General features: G+C 35.6%; 1 protein-coding gene across 2 annotated transcripts in view; it reads right to left on the bottom strand.

Annotated features, from left to right (window-relative positions):
- Aff2 (ALF transcription elongation factor 2) overlaps positions 1-23,040 on the bottom strand; it is a 530,318-nt gene that overhangs the window by 130,042 nt on the left and 377,236 nt on the right. For both annotated transcript variants that reach the window (XM_075957146.1, XM_075957147.1), the window contains exons 5-6: positions 21,755-21,791; positions 21,430-21,463 (exon numbers count right to left, since the gene is read on the bottom strand). In XM_075957146.1, the coding sequence (XP_075813261.1) occupies positions 21,430-21,463; positions 21,755-21,791 (71 nt within the window). The remainder of the gene's footprint in view (positions 1-21,429; positions 21,464-21,754; positions 21,792-23,040) is intronic.

The raw sequence follows: 23,040 nt of genomic DNA, 5'->3' as shown, positions 1-23,040 counted from the left end.
TACAATGTACTTCTTGTTTACTTATGTAACATTATATCTTCCTGGAGTCTTTGATGGAGTTGAAGAATTTATAGTTATATTTTTTCTTAGTTGTGATAATAGATAAAATAAATCTTAATATTGTAACTAATTCTTGCTTAATAATTGTTTTATGTAATTTTAATATGTTACAGTTAAAATTTCCTTTTTATTTAAACAGAAAAGGAGAGGTGATGTGGGATTCCCCTCTGTATGCTGTGAATACCATTGGTGAATAAAGTAACTGCCTTGTCCTGCTGATAGGGTAAAATAGTGGTAGGCAGGGAAAACTAAACTGAATGCTGGGAGAAAGAAAGGCGGAGTCAGAGAGAAGCCATGTGCTAGAAACAGATGCCAGAACTTTACTTGGTAAACCACAGCCATGTGGTTATACACAGATTAATAGAAATGGGTTAAATTAATATGTAAGAGTTAGCCAAGAAGAAGCTAAAGCTAATGGGCCAAGCAGTGATTTAATTAATACAGCTTCTATGTGATTGTTTTAGGACTGAGCTGCTGAGCAGGAAACAAACAAGCAGCTTCCTTACAACATATTCTCTATTCTGCTCTCACTTCTCAATATCTCTTACCTGGGTCAGAGCAATATTTCTAAAACATCATTCTTTCCTGGTAATTCTCTTAACTAAGATCCTTTAAGGGCAGCAAAAGCTAAAGTTCCTAAAAAATCAGTTGGTGGGAGGGGTGCAGATTAGTGTGACCCTGAAGGAAGTAGGTTCTGGACCATCTGGAGAAGGTTGCTAGAAAGTTCTGAAAGGAGGCAATTGGATATTAACTATCATTTTGATATTTTCTTTTTTTTTAATTTTCTAGACTGGGTTTCTCCGTAGATTTTGGTTCCTGTCCTGTAAACCAGGCTGGCCTCGAACTCACAGAAATCTGCCTGCCTCTGCCTCCCGAGTGCTGGGATTAAAGGGGTGTGGCACCACCGCCCAGCTTCATTTTGATACTTGATATTTTCATATATTAGAGAAGAGTTTCAAACTTTGATAAGCTGTAGTGTCAGCACCAGAGTGTACTAATGACAAGGGTTGTGTAATGGTTATGAAAATGGAATGAGAGGAACTTCATTAGGCTTATTAGACTCTGATTACACTTATTCCATTTGTGGAATGTACTCGAAAAAGATGCTTTAAAAGACAAGACATATGTGAGGGCTGGGAAGAGATTCTAGAATATGGACTTGATTCACAATGGTTAGGAGATAAGATCTTTGACATTGGTAGTATGATCTAGTCGTTTTTACTTAGAGTATTTATATTGCATCTGGATTGACTTCCACTTGTGGTAGACATGCCAGATTTTCTTCAGTTGGGAATCTTTGTATGCAATCCTGACAGATATAGAAGGCAAGGACTCCAGAATACTCCAGAATAGAGAGATGGATGGCATTACACATGGGGTATATAAAACTATAGACTGGTATGAACAAGAACAAATTGATTTAAGAACAAATATTTGCTATATTTAATGAATATATAAGACCCTTAGAACCTGTGTGTCTTTTCATACCTAGAAGGCTACTGTTCAGTTTAAGGAAAATATTGTTCATCATATCTATCTATCTATCTATCTATCTATCTATCTATCTATCTATCTATCTATCTATCTATCATCTATCTATGTATTGTTGCTACTTGCTACAGGGTTAAAAACACCAAATAGAGACTTGTGATTTCTCATTCCTGTGTGTTTTGATGGGAATTACTTGGGTCTGTATAATTTTATATATGTAATCTCTTGATCTTCCTGATCAAAACAAAAAGTGATTGAGTGAGGCCAATCTAGATGTAAGACTGTTTCTAGCTCTTCAGAAAAGAAAGAAAACATGCTACAGTAGAAGAAAATCTGTCATATTACTAAAAATGGTTTTAACCCATATGACCCATGTCATATTACTAAAAATGGTTTTAACCCATCTTTATTAGTATTTAATTGAATTAATGTAGAATAACCACTTTGGCATAATTCCTAAGCTTACAATTATAGAAAAATGAAAATTTGCAGAAACCTAAAACACATTTCAAGTAGGCTTGTTTAATATTTATTAGAATATAGCTACAGGCTGCTTCTGCAAAACTTCTACTCTTCATCACCACTCACATTAGAACTAAGTTGTAAGAAGATATCATTTTCCCCAAGATTTTCATATTCTCTGTAGACTGTTGGCTTCTCATGAAGTTAATGGTATTTTCTAATTTTGTCATGATTGGTGTCAGTGCCAATCATCTTCTGTATTTCTGGCTCATGTTAACATCTAGAATTTGTTGAGATGGTTTTTCTCCTTTTCAATGCCTGCTTCTTTATGTTGTAACAGACTAACATAAAAGTGCCTGTTATTCTACTGAATTGATTGCTTACTACTAATTCTGTATTGTTTTATTAAAACAAATGCCAATGTATACCTTAGGCAAAGAATCTTACTAAGCTGACAGTTTAGAGATGTGAAGACTGTTTGGCAGTACAAATAATCCTTGAAGCCTTAAAGACACAAGTTTACCTACACTGCTTTCCTCTTGTCCTGGAAACAACACTGGGAGTCAGCAGGGGCAGCAGCCATAGAAATAACCCTGTCAATCCTTCCCTACCAACAAGGGCACTAATTAGTGCCAATTAAAGACCCCCCTTCTCTCCCTCCCTCTCCCTTCCTTCCTTCATTCCTCCCTTCCCCTCCCCTCTCTCTCATCTGTCCATACACACTGAACTCAAAATCCAGCTCATTTTTTTTTCAAGGGCCTAAGTGTGAGACGACAGTACACTTTAGTCTCTGCTAATAGAGTCTGTAAGAAGTTCTGACTATTTCTCTTCCTAGTCAGCTCCAATATTCCTGTCTACTCTAATCCACATTCATAGTTATCTTATTGTGACAAAGATGCTTTCATGAGGTCTGTGGCTTAGAAAAGAGGTTGCAAAGATAAAACCACAGAGGCACGGACTTCTTGCTTATCCCATATTCTGCACTATGACTCATTTTTTTTTTCCAAAAGTAATGTATTGTTGCTCAAATAAATGGCCTTTGTTTTGTTTCTGAAAAAAAATTCCTCATGGGGTAAAGGACAGCATAAATGGATGCTGTATAACTGAACGGATTCTATGTACACAGTGTGTCCACAAAGGCATTTGGTGATGCAAATGCAGGGAGCCCTGCTGTGTCTTTCTCCCTTTAGAAAGTGGCCTTTCAATCCTTGTTTGGGACAGGACAAGACCCTGGTGACTCCCAGCTTGTTTTATTCTGTGTGGCCCTAGGAGGAATTTCATTCATCCCCGAGCAGCTTTCTAATACCATGTTATCCGACAGCCCTATGCTAGTCTGTCTACTGAGGAGTACTTTGAGAGATTTTCAGAATTCCTCACAGACCAGGAAGACCAGTTTAATCTAGAAAAGTATTTCTTTAATTTGGATGTTTCTCTGGATTCTATTATGAAGCTTTTGTCCTTTCACTTCAAAGTAAACAAACACAAGCACTAATCTTTAGAGAGCTATCAAATTTTCCTATAAAGCACATTATTGCCCCTATCATTTTCTTCAGTTCTCTAATAAAGTTATTTCACATTATTCAATTTGTGACCTGCCTTGTGCAGTGAAATGTCATGACTCTTCTCAGAGAGAGTTGAGTCCCATAAGAAGTAGAAAAAGAAATTTATTTAGCATGATGTAGTCCTGGCTGCTTGGTTGTAAATTGTTCTATTTTAAACATCTGAACTGGGCACACTTAGAATACAAGAACCTATTTCATCAGCATTCACGTAGCTTTTCCCAAACCTGTCCCGTGCTTCCCTTATCATCTGATGAGCGAAAGCTTGTCAGGAAAAAAAAAAAAATCACAGTTAACAGTAGCTAATGATGGCTGAATGTAATAGACTTGTTTCTATTTTGTTTTACTTTTGCTAGAAAGAATGAAACTATTACAACTGCCATGTTGCTTGTAAAAATGTGTCCAGCCCCAATGCTAGGGAACAGAAAGCTTTAATCTGATTTACAGAACAATTCTTATAATTTTATCTTTATTTGATTCTCTCCATTATCCTGAGCTAGGAAGAAATTCTAAAATATATCTCACAGCAACAATTTGCCAAACTATGCTAAATTAATCTGCATAAGTCTATACCTGTGTTTCCAGAATATTGGATAGATACTGATGAAGAAGAAATTCACTTCTTCAGCAGTACTTGCGGAATTTGAAGGATTTAACTTTACACAGCAACACCAAGTTTCCAGAAGAAATAATGTCATTGAAATTAACCACACCCTCCTAACATTCTAAGTTGTAAGTAGGAAAACAGGAATTGCAGATACAGAGAAGTCTTTTCATCAGCAGCATATTCAGTTATTTAGTTGAATCTCCAACAAATTAGCATTGGGTATTATTGTAAAAAGACAGATCAGTTGCCCATTTAAAGCCAATCTACTCAACTTTGAAGTAGGGCAAGTAAAAGCATGATATGTACTGATTCTTCCACTTGAATCTATTTGACTAAAATATTAATTGTTGACCACACAGGAAACACTAGTGATTTGCTCCCAGTGTACTGGGCCTTCACAAAGCATACATAGTACATTTTTGAGACTTACCTTACTACTGAAACTGGTCAATTTACTTTTTTTTTTCCTCTTGGCTTTCATGAAATCCCAACAATAGTGGGAAAAAAGATACAAAATTAGGAACTTCTACCCCAAGGCCATGTCCCTCTGGGGCTGATTTGCCAATTTACCTTATCTTACAGCAAACAAGACGTTCCAACTTCTAAGAATATGATGTTACTTTCCTTGGAAGATGAAAAACTCTTTCTTCTATAGCCTCTTATATGTCTAGTTTCATTGCTCGCATTGCCTCCTCTTTCTTTGTGAATGAAAAAATACTCACCAAGAGGAAACTCTGCTCACACTGAGTGGCATTCGTCATTATAATGCCCTCAATTATACAAGCTAAGATCACATCTGTATTTTCTATTTGGTTTGTCCTCAAAGATTGCCCGTGAGTGTAGATTTGGAATACATAATGAAGTTTTACTGCTGTTCCTTTAAGAGGCTTTGAAAATGTAGCCTTTGCTACTGTCTGTATCATATTTCATTGTGAGCTTCTCAAACCTCTATGAATAGACAATTCATCTGCCATGTTTTACAGTCATGAAATACAGCTGGATGGCTATTTCTTAACCCAAGTATCCACAACACTTTAAAGACGGGTTTGCTCTGTGGACAGTGATCTCAGATAATCAGGTGTGTAATTGTTGGCTACTTTTGTTTAGGATTTTCCACCCTCGAGGTGAAATACATGATTTACAAGACCTCAAGGTTTTATGAATGATGATTTCATTCCAGCCTTGTGGCGTTTTATATTTCTATCTTTGTTATAATATGGATCAGGCTTCTACTACCCAAGTTTCATAATTAAATATATTAGTTTATAGAGAAAAACCATTTATAAAGTGCATAAAATGGTGATCATTACAAATTAAAAAGATCCGCATATAATAAAAGTTAATCCAGGAATACAAATTTCAATATTTATTTTCTTCTCCAATAAATAGTAGTCATTACAGTACAGTCTAACTATAACCATTAGACAACTTCTCTCTACATATTCCCAAGATACATAATACTATTGAGTTTACATCATGAATAAGTACTCAGAAAAATATTGTAATTAGAAAAGAAATAGTCAGCTAATCAGAACTCACCTTATCTCTTTTACTCATAAATATTTTAAATGTTTTCCTATCCAATTAACTAATTATCTACTCTCAAACTTCAGACATAAATAAGACAATAAAATTATGATTTGCTTGTATATTGTATTTGTTATTGCAAAATTTGTTCAATATTAATTTTTGTGTTAATAAAATAATTAAAATGATAATCAAATGGAGTACTGGGTACACAAAATCATTTTTGCTCTAAATATGTAGATTAGATTATCAGCTTGCCTATCCTGTCAAATTAGCTACTGTATAAATGTTCCTCACAATAGGAGATTGTCAAGAAAGTTCCTAGATGAAGGACACATTCTTGGTCTGGTTAGAAAAAAGATTTGGGTGCATCAAGAGAACTACTGCACCTCTGGATTCCTCGTACTGACAAGCAAGAACTCACTAAAAAGCATAGAGACAGGAAACGGTTAGGCTTTGGCTTCTGTGAGATGCCTCACAACATCTCAAAATTCTCTTCTTAGTTGTGGGTTCTTTCTTTACTTCCATGCTGTGAGAGTATGCATTCAAAAAATCCATTCTCGCAGAAGTCTGGGGAAGGCAATTCTGCGCGGGGATGGATGGCTGCAGCATGCCAAGTGGAGATGACATAATTTGAAGAGGGCAACCATGCGTTAAGATCTGAGAGTTGACTTCATCACTACAGTTTCAATAGTACCAGCATTCAAAATAGTCTTGAAAATTACCAGGATAATAGTACTATTATCTTTCTCAGCAGTATTTACTATAAAAATTTGCTAAGCACATCTAGTTCTTGTTTTAGAAAATATGGCAGCAAATGATCTCGCGAGAATGGGGAGTGAGAATGCTGCATTCTTTTCTATTCGGCCTGTTTTTCTCCCTAGCAAGGAAAGATGATCCAGAGTCAACCACCTAGAGACAATGTACAGTTGTACGTGGTGGTGGGGGTGGGGTAGAAAGAAAGAAAAAGACAAAAAGCTGTTTATGAAAGAAATCTCCTGGGGAAAATTTGGTGGGATTTCAGAATACCATCTATATTATCAGCACAAAAATGAAGATCCTTAAGTTGTGAATGCAAATTGTCTGTGATTTCGCTATTCTGCCTGAATGAAACATTTGATTCGAAATGGATTTTCTGATCTGTGGGGCAGTTACAGGGAAGGTGCAGTGAAGGTAACGAGATCAAAAATCAAAGAGCAACTGCATCTAGGTATATAGGGGAGCGAGCTAGGGCTGCACAAGCAGAGACATCGCTGAAAGATCCACGCTGGTGTGGACTAAACTATTCCACAGCATTTGGGTAGGTATTCAAGGAACAAAGAATTCAATGGACAGATCAGTTTGGGAAACACTTCCCATTCTGTACCCCCTCCTTTTGTAGAAGCACACTGCTCATTAGTGTATTAAAGGCTCCAAGAATTCCTACAATGAAAAAACTCGTTAGGTTATGTTTAAGCCACAGCTTCCCAAATACATTGTATCCAAAAATTCTTCTTTTGGAGGGAGGGAGAAAAGGAAAAAAATAATATTTCAAAGTAACCATTTCCTGGCTGAATATTTAGCAAGTATTAAACTAGCTATTTCATCTCTAAATTAATTGTGACGAGCATAGATATAACTGACTGTGGAATGAGGGTCTTTCTTTCCCTCTGATTTTACTTGCCTCAAATATTCACATCACTGGTATGGCATAAATTAGAATACACATTCAGAGCTTCCAAAGAAAGGTATTTGATATTAATAAGGGATGATTCTAAGAGCATGAGAAAACCTTCACCATTAATACATACATGAGGGTCAATGTAGTCACCTTTCTAAAGAGCACCCGACAACACAAACATAGAATCTTCATGTTTAACCACAGATACATTTTAAGAAAGTAAATTTATTTTGAGGAATTGCCACAGGTAATTCCATTTATAAAGCCTGAATTAGTTCTTTATAAATAAAACCCCCAGGATCAACCTCGTGTAATCAATTGATAACCATTTTTGACAAATATTTAAATCTGGATTCCATATGGAAAAGTAAAAACCTGTTAAGTCTAGTTATAGGCATGTGGACTTTAAATGCTTAGATTTATTTTAGGGACATCAGTGTGGAAATCTTAGAAGAATAGATAATAAAAACAATCAATCTCCCAGGCTCTAAAGCTACAGCAAAACCCTGTCTCACTCAAAAAACCAAGACAAACAAAGAAACAAACTAAATTAACAAATGATCTCAGCAGTACAAGGGTATTCCTGCCTGATTTGACTCTCTCTCCAAGACTGAACACATTTGCTTTAAAAACAACACTAGCCATTATTCAAAAAAAAATTTTTTTGAAAGGACAAGGCATGTCTTCTGTCTTCAAGAGGCACTTATGGCACTTATAGTTCCTGGTCAGAGAGACATCAAGTGATGCTGTACAACCTATCCCTGCTGAGCACCCAGTGGCAGTTTGTTCAATTCAAAATGATGATTCCAGGTAACCTTTGTGCCATAGTTCCATGGATTCTTTAGAGAGGTTTTTTTTTTTCTTTTTCTGAGAGATGACACTCCACCCTTCTTGTCACTGATCTGTGTATTTTTCAGCAGCTGCCATGTTCTGCACACTCAAAATTACATCCATCTCAAATGGTAGTCTTGAAAACTGTTCTAATTTTCTCAGTAATTTATTGTTCGATTTTTCATCTCATACTGTGTGTCCGTGAACCAGGCAAACTTAAGAAGGGACTGAAGGATTAGGTTCCCATGAGAACAAGAACAAGACTGTATTTGATTGACTGCTGCTGAAATAGGGCATTTCACTAATTATAAATGAGCATTATGGAACTACCTCTGAGGCTGCCTGTGGCATCTCCATCTCTACTTGAGTTAACAAAAGCTGGTTGACTATAAATATTTAATATTAATGATGAAGAAACTATAAACCACCTACTCTATATTTTTTATGAAAATGTGTTCGCTTTATCTAATGCAAATAAGCATTGATTTGTACAATAGATTTGTTTCTGGAAAGTGCATGTAAACTAATGTTTTGAAAATTAAGCCATATTGTAAATGCATGAATTTAGAGGAAACCTGTAGCAAATTATTTTCAAAGTAAAGGATTCTTTTTAAGGGTGAAAAATTACCTTTTCATATATTTGAAAATATATGCTAGGATCTTTGTGACAGCTTTGTGTCAAGTGGGAAAACATCTATATACAGCTTTTCTTTTTCTCTGACATAAAATTATGCATCATAATGATTCAATTATAAACATCATACAGTCGATCTAAAGCATAATAAGTTGGGCACATGCATGTATATTTTCTCAATTCTGTTCAAACAGACATTTACCACAATTCACCTAATGTATTGCTTGCTTTTTATTTTACAAAGAAGTGGAATTCTACTTATAGGAAACAATGCTTCAAAATCTTTGTGTTTGTGGCCCGTTACCTCCTTGGAATCAAACCAAGAGTCTTATGCTGTATATTAAAGTTTTGGAAACTACTTAATAATTTTAAAGCAAAAGTGTTCTTAAATGTTTGCAGAATGTGTAATAAGGCATCTCATCTAGCATCTCTCTTTTGTTGAACAGACATTATCAATTTTCTTCTACACTGAAAAGACAATCACAATTTAGATATGATTTGAAAAGCCAGGTTACTATAGTTCAGACCTATAATTTTTAATGAGCCCAATAGAAAGGTACATGCTTAAGAACAGCTATTATCTATCATATTTTCAATGGGCTTCTGGATTTTAACAGAAAACAACATGGAAATTTGTTTATTTACACTATTATACTTATTCTACTTATTGTTTTAGGCTCAGAATAAAGCTGTCAGTAGTGAATGCACTGGGTGTGAAATGACAAGTTATATGGCAGGCTGGAAAGATTTAATCGAACCTCTTTTGATTCTACTTTACCAAGTTAATTTATGCCACATTCAGAATCAAATTGCTAAGGACATTTCATTGCTCAAAATCATTATCTTCTAAAACCCGCTTTAGACCTGTACTTAATATGCCACTTAGCTAAATTCCTTACTGTGTAGTTTTTCTAGCAAGAGAAGAAAAAATATCCCATTGGGTCTAAAGAAAACACATGCACAAATATTTTTAAACAGTGTACATCTACTTTATGGCAATAGACTCTTTACTGAGTACGAAGGAATAAAGGAAATAGCACCTTTGTGGATTATTTTTCATAGTTCACTCTGCAATGTGTTTACTATGTCAGTTACAATTACATACTTATATATTTTGATATACAGTGTGTTCTACAATGTGTGTCTTTTGAGATTCCATTTTTATTTTTGAAGCCTATTTAAATGTTACTTTATCTTTCCTCCAAGCAAAAAGATAGCTTATTTCTCTAGAGATTCATAGTCAAGCCTTATAATAATTAATGCAGAATTGAAAATGTCTTTGTAGACCAAAGAAACAGGAGAAGATATGTGAGATTAGGAAAAATATGTCCAGGCAATGAGGGTAGACTGTTTATTTAACAGAATCACATTTTATTTGCATTTTTTATTCAGATGATTTCCCTTATGCATTCAAAGACCTAGAAATTCAGAAAATGATCCTGTTCTACTTCATTAGAAAACTGGCAACACTCTTATTATGATATTTCAAATGTAGTCATTCACAAATATATGAACCAAGCAACAAATTATGGTTTTAAAAATGTTTGCATCAATGTATTTAGAAGACAAAATGTTTTTTGCCCAAATGATTGTTTTCCTCCACTGTTTTTTCTTGTCCCCTTGTCTTATCTCTGAAAAGATATTGCCTTGGTCAGGGAAAATTGAGTTCACGTGTACCATGGATTGGAAACTGTATGGACAGGCAAGAAGGACAGGCTAAAGTGGTTCTTTCAGAATCAAACACAGGAAAAATCATGGATTCATGCATATTGGTTATTCAAGAGAAAGGTGTGGATGATAACAATGAATACATGCCATTGAGTTGTAACTAGTTAATTTTATAATGCATATGAAATATGCAATATCGAGTCTAGAACTTAGTATATCTTATCTTTTATTTTTTTAATACAACAATGAAATAAAAGTAAAACATCACTGTAATAATGTGCATGACTACATCTAAGCATGAGAGGTTGTAAAGTATCAAACATGCATGTATGTATTTAAGGTGATTTTCATTTTGATTATTATAAACAAGAATTCAGAAAGAGCTGCTTCTCTCAAAGTACTCTCCTACCACAAGTGCAGGAGAATTTTCATAGCTCTACTCCCTTAATCACACTATTTAGTATTCTCCAAGAATAATTATTTGCTTGATATCCATTGTATGTAGATGTATGTTAACTTTCTTAGTTTCTACTTCAAAATTGCTCCTTTCTGAGAGTAAGAAACTCTTATTATTAAGAGTAAATAATAAACTCCTATTATTGACATGTTAGAAAAGAAGAGAGAGGAAGAGAATGGAACAAGAGGATGAAAAGATGAAGAGGGGAGAGAGAAGAGGGACAAAAACAGTAGTTTCCAACTTGTGGGTTGTGGTCCCTTTGGGGGTTGAACAAACTTTTCACAAGGGTTGCCTAATACCATCAGAAACCATAGATATTTACATTTATGATTCATAATGGTAGCAAAATTACAATTATGAAGTAGCAATGAAAATAATTTTATAAATTAAGGTCACCACAATGTGACCACTGGTCTAAAGAAACAAAAACATGTTGCCATGGAACCACAGATGTACTCATAACTCATTGCAAAGTCTACAATGCCAAGTTTGCTTTGGGACAGAAATGTACAATGAAATCCTGAAAATTACCATTGTCTTAGTTCTTAATCTTCCTGGGAGATAAGACACATTATATTTTTGTTTTGTTTCTACAACTTGGAGAACAGTCATGGGATTCAAGGCTTTATGCCACCAGGGGCATGAGCAACTGCTTGTCCTTTTGAATTGAAAGTCTATCAAACTGCTTCTCTGCATTGTACTCAGATGCCTAGATGCAGCAATCTGCTTTGACTGTAGCTGGCATTTACTTCCTAGGGTTAGTGATGCTTGTCTGGGATATACCTCTATCTGGGATATCTTCTCTATCTTCACATCTTTACTGTGCATCTTGGCTTCCTGCCACCATGAATGCTGAACATCATGGTTCATTCTGAATAGCATAAATTGAGCTAAAGTTGATTTAAATTTCATGGAGAAAAGAGCTTTCTTCAAACTGAAGCCATTCTTTTTTAACACTTAAAAAAATCCACCCATAAGTAATCTTGGTCTTCCCTCTCTAACACATACAAACACATTCTAATCAATTGACATACATATTATTTTCATCAAGAAGCTGTCAAAGTTCACAGCAGCAAAGCACTTCTAAATTTCTTAGAGACTCTGTCAGGGTCTAATTTTCCAAGGTACAGTTACCATAGTAACAACCTGGAATTTTAATCCACTAGTAAAGAGCAAGTAAGGTCACTTTGTAGGTCCTTTTCAATCTCAGAAATAAAAAGCACCATGAAAAAGAATGAAGACAAAAGCAGGCCCAACCCCAAATTCCATTTGTATGACCATGAACTTTTATAAAGCACGTGATTTTTTTTAAGGTTTCAGATTATTCTGTAAGTACTTGAAGAATCATTACATTAACCATGTCCCAATGAATCATTATTTATATATTAAGAAACATATAAAAATATAACTGGGGTGTGGCACTTGTCATTATAGATTTAAATCTGTTGTTCTCTGACAGCATTGCCAGCTTATCCCTTGATTCCAAGCACATTGACACAACATTTGTGAAACATGATGCTAAACAGCAAAAAGAACATTCAGCTATAAGCCCAAATGCTTGAGACTGAGCAACTGCCAACTGTAGCTGTCTGAACTTGGAAACCTCATTGAACCTCTCTGCATATGACTCTCATTTCCAACAGGAGAGGGACCTTGGGAATAGTTGCCTTCAAAGCCTGTGCATAGGCTCATCTGAAGATAACGCAGTCCATCAAAGAGTCTGAGAACGAAGAGACAAATGCTAAGAAAAGCACTCAGTTAATTCACCAGGGTATAGAACAGAGTATGTCAGAGAGCTGCAATTTGAGTAACTCTCACAAGTAGAGATCATAGCTCTTAGCCTGGAGAATTTAGTAAAGTCCAATTGTAACAATTATAATTATTGCATAACGCTAAACAAGTTAGTCAACTTATGACTTTGTATCTGTAATTTGAGTTCTAAATTCAAGAATCTTAGAGAAAATTTCACTTCCCTTCAGAACTAATTCTGAGATTTTTCAGCAAGTCATTTAATTTCTTTCTGATTAATTTCTGTGATTTTTCAGAAAGTCATTTAATTTCTTTGAGATGAAATTTCCTTCTCTATAAAATTGGTTAAATCATATCTACCTCTCAGGGTATCATGAGAATGCAATGAGGTTAAATATGTGAACCTGTTCAATGGATTGGTACAAAGAGCCCCAGACAGGCCTGGCTAATGCAACACATGAGTAGCTGCACTGATTGAGCAGACATGCATGTCTGTTTGGACATACTAGAGACCTGGAAAGACAATCATGGGAGTGATATCCATCTTTCCTTCTAACATCACTCTCTTAGGCACCCTGGTCCCTCCATTTGGGACATGGCAGTGTAATAAAGTGTTATTCTTGCAAGTTCTAGATGTAGATATTCCACAGGGGAGCAAATACAATCATACTTTATTCCCTCCAAGCCTCTTGGCAGCATCTTTGGGGATGTCAATCAGATAGCTATGAGACTTTTTTTTCCCTTTTGTGCATATTGTTAATAGAAATGGACAAACCACAAAGAAAGGCATTTGTCTAATTTTTCAACGGATTTCCACTTGTAATTGTCTGTGCATCTGTGGTATTCTACCAACATTGTCCCCATTTGTCAATAAAATTCAACGGCTTTTAATGGCTCTGAAAATATGTCAAAAGCAGAGCCTTTAAAGCATGACATTGGGAAATAATGTCATTGTGGCAAAGGTTCTGCCTGGTTATGAGATACTTCATAGAATGGAAAAGCAGAACAAATAGGTTAAAAGTAGGGACCATAGTTTTTTTCATCTAGTCTGATCTCAGTTGGGGTTTTGTTTGGTTGGAAGTGAGACCCCACCCCTCTGACACCCCTATATCCAAGGAGTCTGGGATGTTTGTTTGGAAGTGAGACCCCAGCCCACTGACACCTCTATATCCAAGGAGTCTGGGATGTCTGGTTGGAAGCATCGCCCCATGCCCACAGGAAGTAGCCAGACTTGAGCCAACACCTCTATATTCAAGAAATCTGAGATGTTTTGTTGGGAAGAGCAACTCCAGCCCCTGGCATCCATTTCAAGCCCGCTCACCTGGGAGTTGCCTTAGTCCTGACTCCACCTCTGGGAAAGCCCGCCAAGTGGTGACTCCTCCCCCTCCCCCCAGAAAATGAATATGTGGTTTCCGGGTTTCGCGCAGTCTCCCCTTCTGTCACTTTTCCTCACCATGCTTTTCTGGTGCCACCTGGGAGTAAGGTAATCTATTAAATATGGGTGTCTTTTATTTGGTCTAATTTGGAATTATTTGCATCAGCGGAGAGGCTCGTTCTAAGAAATATTTTTAACAGTTTTCTCTTCTTATTTTTAATTTCTAGGAATGATCTATGTGGAATGTCTACTCTGCTGACATATATTCTACACTTAGGACTGGAAGACTTATCAGAATTTTATACAAATTCTGGATTTGTACTCATCTGGGAACTCTAGAAACAAGGCAGCATATTCTAGTGGGCAAACCTTGTTTTCACTTCTAGTCTTGACTACTCCTTAGGTAGGAAAATTTGAGCAGGTATCTTACCTTCCCTATGTCTGGTCTCTTCCTACCTGGTTCTTTAACAAAACTGCTCTTATTGCTCACAGAAGGCTAATAAAGTGAATGGAAGTGCTTTAAAAGTTCGTATGCACAAGGCATCTCTGATTGCAGTATTGACAAACTAGTATGTGAAGAAGAACACATGTGTCCACATTCATCTTATTAAATCAGACAGCATTAGACGACCCTCAAATTCTGGAATACAGAATGTGTGTGCATGTGTGTGTTATCATGGCACCCTATTTAATTACACTACTGAAATTATTTTAATTTTTTCTGTTATTAATCCTATGTACTCTTAACAGTATTATTTACTTCAATGCTAGTTACAGTTCAAAACACTGATGGAAACTCTGAAATATGTTACTGTGGTTAATAACAGAAGGGAGTATTTTTAGTTTACCATTTCTCATCAAATAGGTTGCTAGGCGTGAAGGAGAGGTTTAAATGTCTCATAAAAGTAGGACTGTGTACTAGTTCTATCTTTGCTTTGTTTTAGTATGAAAATGGAGTTTTCCAGAAAGAAATGTTTGCATCACATGCCATAACAATCTATCTTAGATCTTTCATGATGATGTAAGTCCCTTGAGGGCATAGATCCTCCGGCCTCACTGTAGGGGACATATTTACAGTCTTAGTGATGTAATCTGTCTTCAGTCTCTGAGATGAAGAAGAATCTGCTTCCAGAGTTTCTACATTGCCATGTGTAGTATATGCAATACATGGAAGACTCAGCTTAGCAATACTATGTAGATACCCGATTTTAACTAAATTGATGCCAATCATATAGGTCTGCATTGAGATTAGGCCCAATTCTTAATTAATATTATACCTGACTTCAAATGCTACTTCCGAAGTACCCAAAGTTAGGCCCTAATGTAAAAAGATCACGTGCTCTGCAGTAAGTCCCAGCTTCAACCTTTGCAAGACTAGTGCTTTGGGTATCTTACTCAGTGACTCTGAGCTTTGGCTTTTGCTTTTGTAATAATAAACAACAGCATAGGCTGATTGTACATAGAACGAGTGACTGGAAAGGCCTGGTACATATAAGATGCTCTGTAAGAATGAATTATTTGAGTTACTGATTTCTAATTTTACTAAGACTGTGAGCTCCTTGAGAGAACGATGGGCAGTATTTACCCTGAGCTAGTGTGTCTGACCCAGTGATTCACACATAGTAGGTACTGAACACATACTTGTTAAGAGAAATGAAAACCTTAATGGATGGATGGATGGAAGGATCCATCAATCAACCAATCAATCAGTCAATTTAGATATGGATACAAATCAAATAGAAGAGGTACCCAATTTTTCCCAAAGAGAGAGAGGAAAACATTTTTTTAAAACCGTATAGATGCCTTAAAATCCATCTAAAATGTTTGACTGCTAAGAGTTTTGGACCTATGAGCCACAGCACAAAAATAAAACATGATTTTTAACTACATTAGGTAAGTAAAAAGATGTGATGGTGAATGTAGAAAGCTCCAACTCCTCTTAAAGGAGCTCCAGGTCTCAGTCCTGGCACCATCAAACTACAACAGCTTCAGCATGCTTGATATGATCCTTGCAAATGCTGATATTGCTTGTTGAAACATTAGACAATATACAACCCTCAATATAAAATTCTCTTGATGTCTGATTACTCTTCTTAAGGACCTCATGCTGCTTCATTTCAAACTGTGAATTACCTTTAATTCACAGCTTGAACAGACTGCCAAATTTTGTTTTCTCTGCTCCCAGGTGGTTGTACTGATGCAGTGGAGAACATCCAAAAATATATTAAGTCCTTTGGAAAAGTTGGCAGGATGTGAGACACGGGGCATACAAGACAGGTTAAAAGCAAGTGTTGGCATGATTTTTTTATTTCAAAAAATCAGAATGACTGTAACTACTGAAAGTTACTACAATTACTAGATTTTTCAGGAAATTAAGTTGTTGAGTTAACTCAAAGTGATTATTAGCATTTCTGAATTTCAAGTATCATATCCTATATTTTGATTAAGGATTAATCTGATGAAGAAACCACTTTTCTGCTATACCACATAGCCATTTTGCTACCAAATTGCATCCAAGTAGCAGACCAAACAATCTACTTACAAAACAATATCTGAAATAGCTTGAAAATGTGGGTTATTGCTGTGCAATAAAGCAGAGCAGTTCATAAATCTCAAATAAAATTCTCAAAGGAAACATTTTCCATGATGAAAGTTTTGGCAGAAGGATGGCCATGCCTATAATGAATGTGAGGATTTTTTGTTGTTAAATTGGTGAAAATTCATCTAAAAATAATGCTTTCTTTCTATTGATTATAGCATTCTGAAAAACACATTCTCATAAGCTTCCTGTTCTCCATGGTAATGAATTCTCCTAACATTTAGAGACAATTTAGGGATGATGATAGTTGAGTTAAATAAAGCAATTTTTACCAGTTTTGTATCTTACAAAGCAGAGAGGTATAATTTCTTGTGGGATCCATCCTTACCAACCAGCTCTACAAATCAAGGTTTGTATCAGGATACAAAAAGACTAATATCCCCTCTCTCTCCTCTTCCAACATCTTCCTCTCCTTTATTTCTCTAATTTTTCTTTTTGACAGAGTCTCATTTGACCCCGGCTGGCCTTAAACCTCAAACACTTGATCCTCTTGTATTCATGCCCCAAGTTCTGGGATTATAGGCATGTACCAACAAGCCTGAACAAAAGGTCACATTTGTATCTAATTCCTGAACCCATCAGAGTGCATGTAAAAGAATAGTCTTGTAGGAAATGAGGAATATTTAAACACACAAGGCTCATAGTCTGCATTGAAACTATTTTAACTGAAGAACAGTTACTTGAATAATCCTTTGTAGCCAAAATGTGATGTTAAGATAGAGGTGCATGGATAATTTATCTTCCAAGTGGACTGCAGAAGCTTTAGGGATAGACTGTATTTAATATAGCTTCAGGATGACTGATAAGATCATTAGGACAGGTATGCTCAAAAGCACAATGGACATTATTTGAGGTTTCTGCCCTTCATATAAGAGCATAGCTTCCTTTCCTACTACCTAGAATTTCATGCATGCATTTGTTCATACAACAAACATGTTAACTACACATATGGAAACTGTTGCTGGACACAGTAAGTCTGACTTCAAATAGCTTGTCATCATTTTTCTGAATTTATGATTGTTTTCAAACACATAGTCAACATTATAAGTAGAGGTATTGGTTTTATGGCAGGGAAAAAAAGCATGATGATTACATCTGACTTTATATTGGGGCTTGTATGGAAACTATCCAGACACTCTCAATAGTATGCCTTAAAACACAGAGTTGCTTGGATAAGAGGGGTTCTGGATGGTTTCCAATTGAACAAAGTCCAAATGCTAATAACCAAGTTTGACAAAGGAACTTAATATCTAGAGTTGCAATCTTCTCAACAGTGCTCACAAAACAACTGTGTTCAAAGGCTAACTGAATGAACACATTTGGGTTCATGGAAGTTATCTAGAATTCTTCTCGGGGTAACTAAATACATCTCATCTGTTGTTGTTACTGTTGTTGTTTCTAAATGCCTAACCAAACCCAAATATAAATAGGCTAATAAGAATGCTGTAGTGGCAAGTACTTGATGATTATATTAGATCAGTTTGATGAAGCCATGCAAAAAAAAAATCCAAGTTTTGTTTTCTCTATTGGCCTTTAATGGGTTCCTTGAGAGTCAACGAAGTAGTATATCTGAATCAAGTAAGTAATAAATACAGAATGGATATGATGTTTGTGCTCAAATATACAACTCTGTATTTTTGAGAAAAATAACTTGACCTTCTAACACTTAAGCTTTTCCCTGTTTGAGGAACACAAGCCGATTATGAAGGAGATTAGAAACTATTGTATTTAAAAGATTTGAGTAAGGACATTTTAGCAATTATAATAAGAGACTCACAGAGACTGAGGACTTGCAGTGGGGGCGGCTGACTGCTGAGACTTCAATCCTCTAGAAAGTATTATGGATTAAAGTTAAACACACTTTTATGTTGTTTAATTACTGAAGAGTATGTTTATATTTGGGATCTAACAAGCTTTTGTGGAGGTATTCATATTTGTATATACATTTACTCATTAAGTTGCTTAATTTCATTTAAGGGACTCTATTTACCTTCAAGTAAAGATAAATTACACTGTCTTAAACTTACATATTTTACATTCAATGTTTTCCCTCAAATTCCATGATTGTGGTAGCAGCAGAGCCTTCTAAATTCACCCAGTCAGATTTTCTTTACTTATCATGAGCTGATAGAAGTACTATATGTCAACAAAGTAGAGCAAATGAATGGGAAAATACCCACTCTCTAGAAGGTCAGTTAAGTGTTGAAGCTTTCCCATAGAAAGAGCAGCAAATGTCAAGTACAAATATGGAGTCTGGATAGTCACAAGCCAAAACTCAGAGCCATTGAGGTATATGATCACAGGCTTGGTGCCCATGGGTGCAAATCTTATAAACAATTCACACTTGAATGGAATATCTACATCTTGTCAAGCAGGCAAAGCAAACCAAGCCGAGCAAAATGAATAGATGATCTCAGTAATTAAGGGATTCTGTTTTCCAAGGCTCTAATCTCTCTCCACTGTACTAAGCAGTAGGTGGTCTGCCTTAGATATTTGCTGGCCATGAGTAGGCATATCTTCAAGCCTGCCTGTCTTGGGAGTTATTTCTTACCGAGTTCCAAATATTGGCAGTTGCTCTACACTCAGAATGTTCTTAATCACCTTCAGGATTACCCTGCCAAATGTAAAATCCTAGAAGTTGGCTTAAACATATACTGCAATAAAATATGAAAAATAATAATAATGACTGTGTTTGAAAGCTAAAATAAAAATACTTTTTATTACAACTATGACCTTTCTTGTTTTAAATCCATATCTTGCCAAAAGAATGGAAGTATTCCAATTACAATGTGATGGACAATACTTAGAAGAGGTTTATTCATAAAATGGACTTAGTACCCTCAGGTCTTTCTGATTCTTTTTACAGAGAATTTTAGTCTCACCATCTATACTATACCCTATGCAGTAAAATGCTGTTCTCAGAACTGCAGCCTCCAATCCTAAGCAACTCTTGGTGAGTTGCCCTGTGTTAGGTTTAGACTATTAAAACATTTTAATATACAACATATTTGGTAAGTAACATTTCACTATGGAATTCTAATGTACATCCCTTAGGAGTAAGTTCATTTTGCCATTAAAATACAAGTTTATACTATTCCTTGTTTGCAAGCTTACATTGACTCCTTAAATGTGTTCTTTTGTATCTTATTATTTTTAGTAGGAAAATGATAATATAGGAGTGCCAATTTGAAAGTAAGATCTAAGGTTCATTCATTCTGAAGAAAAAGAGCAGTTCATGTGATTAATGGAAAAGATGAAATGTACAATATCAGAAAAGGTTTTTATTTATTCATTACCATTAATGTGACCATCACATCAAAAACATGGCTTTATTATTCCTGTTCCTTGTTTTGTCTTGTGCTTTAAAATTGAGGACTCTTGGTTGTTAAAGTTGAGATTTTAATTACAAGGTACAGGTCACTTCCAAAGACAAAACAAAAAAAAAATAAAACAAAACAAAAAGAACGGGTGATCAGGTCAGTGCTTTGAGATTAAATTACTACACTGAATGAGAATATGGAATGGAAACACTATTGACTATGCTGGTGTCTCAGTGTATTTGAGGTCATTCCTAGCTGTTTTATGCAATTATTCATGATCTTCCAAAAGGTGAGCAATTCCCTTCAAGTGTGTCATAAGGCCACTTGTGTGTCATAAATTATTTCATTTTCAAAAATTTCAAGTACATAATTTATTTCCATTTTCTATTATTAGGAAAGAAAGAAGTTATGATAGAAATACTCCACTGATAAGCTCTTGGGCAAATGGATATTTTAAAAAAAATTCTATATTAGTTAACCAGAGGAAATTGGTTTTTATAAAGCCCTCCTTTTGCTGATATTAAAAAATGAAGACAGTGCAGAGTGAATTGCAGAACTCTGACTTTTAAACTTTGATCTGGTTCCATAGCATCCTTCTCTCATCTTTCTGACTGTCCTTGTCTGGCTGCAATGCACAGATGACAGATGACCTGCAATCAGTGGGGTATTGGACTAACTGGCTAGATCAAGCCACATGCTTTTTCACATCCATTCGTTGCCCTTAGGATTTCCAACTGGCTGTTGCTTAGCTATAGTTACATGAAGCTCAATGCCTCATCAAAATGGTGGAAAGTAATACCTAGATTTTTTTCACTGGAGTCACAGTTGTTTTTAGGTATTGGCCCTAAGTGTGTCTACATTATTAGAGAGCTGGTTACTAACCACATTCATTTTTATTCTTCTTGCTGATCACAGGTACTTTAGTTCAAATGATTCTATCTACTCAAAATATATATTTCTCGTCCTTACTTGGAAATGACAGCACTAAGGGTGGGACTTCAGAGAGAGAATTCTGTCATGAAGGTGAGCCTTCATGAATGGAATTTGTGTCTTTACCAGAGCCACTTCAGAGACCTCTTTCCACTTCTACGACATGAATTTATAGTGAGAATATAGCTATCTCAGCAGATACCATTTGTACTGGTGACTTTACCTCTGACTTCCTAGAATCTACAATGTTTAGAAATCCGTGTCTTTTATTGATAAACTTCTCAGCTTATGGTATATATGTTATGGTAGCTGAAACATACTAAGCTAATGAGAATTTGATTAACCCCCACTAACTTGAAACTGAGAGTAAAGTTCATAGTCTCAAAAAAGAAACCACAAAAGGGAGAGGTTGCTCAGCATTTTGGTGTTGATTCCGTGCCAAAATGCCCTAAAAGTCCTTCTTTGGGAGGCCAAATACTCACGACTTCAATGATACTGACTTTGTAGAAGCTCTGCTGGTCGGATCACTCCACTCTGAATAGAAAGGACACAAACAATTACTGTTCATGCTTCTCTTGTAAGTGAGTATTCAGAATTAAATTATTTTCTAAACGTGCAGCCCTCCCAGATAATTTTACAGTCTTCTGCCATAATAATAGATGAAAAAGAGGAACTAGAATAGCAAATCACCAGGTAACCTTTCATTATTATCACTCTTTCATACTATAATGACATTAAGTAGAAAAGAGGGAAAAGTAAGGGAACTAAGATTATGGGTGACTGGCATAAGGAGTTGAAAAAAAACAAAAAATAAAAATCACTTACTTTGTAAGGTAAATCCTGGAGTCAGATGCTGAGATTCCTGTAAGAAAAAACATATAATAGAGACATTACTAAATTGATATGAGTGTGAGGAGAGTTGCCTGTTATTGCTGAGGATATAATCTTGTTAATGTTTACAAATAAGAAATCACTGTTAACAATTGTATTAGTTAAACTTCTGTATGTAGCTATATTTGTACCTACTAACCAAGGCTGTTGCCACAAGATAAAAAATGTCATCTAATTATAATTAACAGTAAAGATCATGTCTATTTGAACATGAGTCCCACATGAGAACAAATGATCCATATGTATACAATTCAAGTTGAGAATTTATTACTTAGCCAGGCAATGATGCCTCTAAAAAAGTTAAGTGTATTTGGTTCAACCAAACACATGATCATGGTTTTTGTAAAAGTGTAAACATGATTGTAACTAATAAATATGTCAAGTTTCTCCCATGGTAAAAAACACCGCACTTTTAAAATGTAGAAGTTTTAAATTAGTTCAACAGAGGTGTTCATAAAACTTTATTACAAGTCTGTTGAGATATAGGAAGTAATTTGAAATATGTTAGTAGACTATATTATTTAAAGGATTTAGACTTTGTTTGAAAAGCACCCTTCACAAAATTCATTCACTGTTTTGAGAAATCGAGACTTGTACTTATGAGTCTTTCTGAGAGTGTGGCAGATCTTGACAAATTTGGTAGGCAAAAGCATTACAGTAGTGCTCAGAAGTATTTGAAAGAGAATGTCCCCTACGGTCTCCGACTCTTGAAACCTTTGCTGCTCAGGTAGGTTTAGGAGGTGTGTGACCTTGTGGAGGATATCACAGGGGTGTACTTTGAGGTTTCAAGTTCATGTGCTAATTCTAGTTCACTCTTTAAGGTTGGAAATAAGAGCTCTCTCATTATTCAAACCTGCCTGCTGCCATACTTCCTTGCCATGATGGTGATGGATTTTTATCCCTCTGGAACCATAAGCCCAAATAGAGCCTTCCTTCTGTAAGTTGCCTTGGTCATGGTATTTTCTCATAGCAATAGAAAAGTAACAAATCCATCAGGTCATGCACAGTAGTGGAGACTCAGTAGAGAACTGGCAAGGCTATGCAACAAAGCACCAAGGTCCCAGGTTCCATCAATAGCACTTAACAAAAGTTGATATAAAATTGGCTTTCTCGGAGTCATTGCTTGGAGTAATGTATTCTTTAGGGTGAATCTTATACTACAGAGAAGAAAAACATCACAGCATATTTTTTTCTTTAAAAAAATAAGCAAAGAACCATAT

This window comes from Microtus pennsylvanicus, chromosome X, assembly GCF_037038515.1.
Source record: "Microtus pennsylvanicus isolate mMicPen1 chromosome X, mMicPen1.hap1, whole genome shotgun sequence".
Taxonomy (NCBI): Eukaryota; Metazoa; Chordata; class Mammalia; order Rodentia; family Cricetidae; genus Microtus; species Microtus pennsylvanicus.
This window is presented reverse-complemented; position numbering and strand designations above follow the sequence as displayed.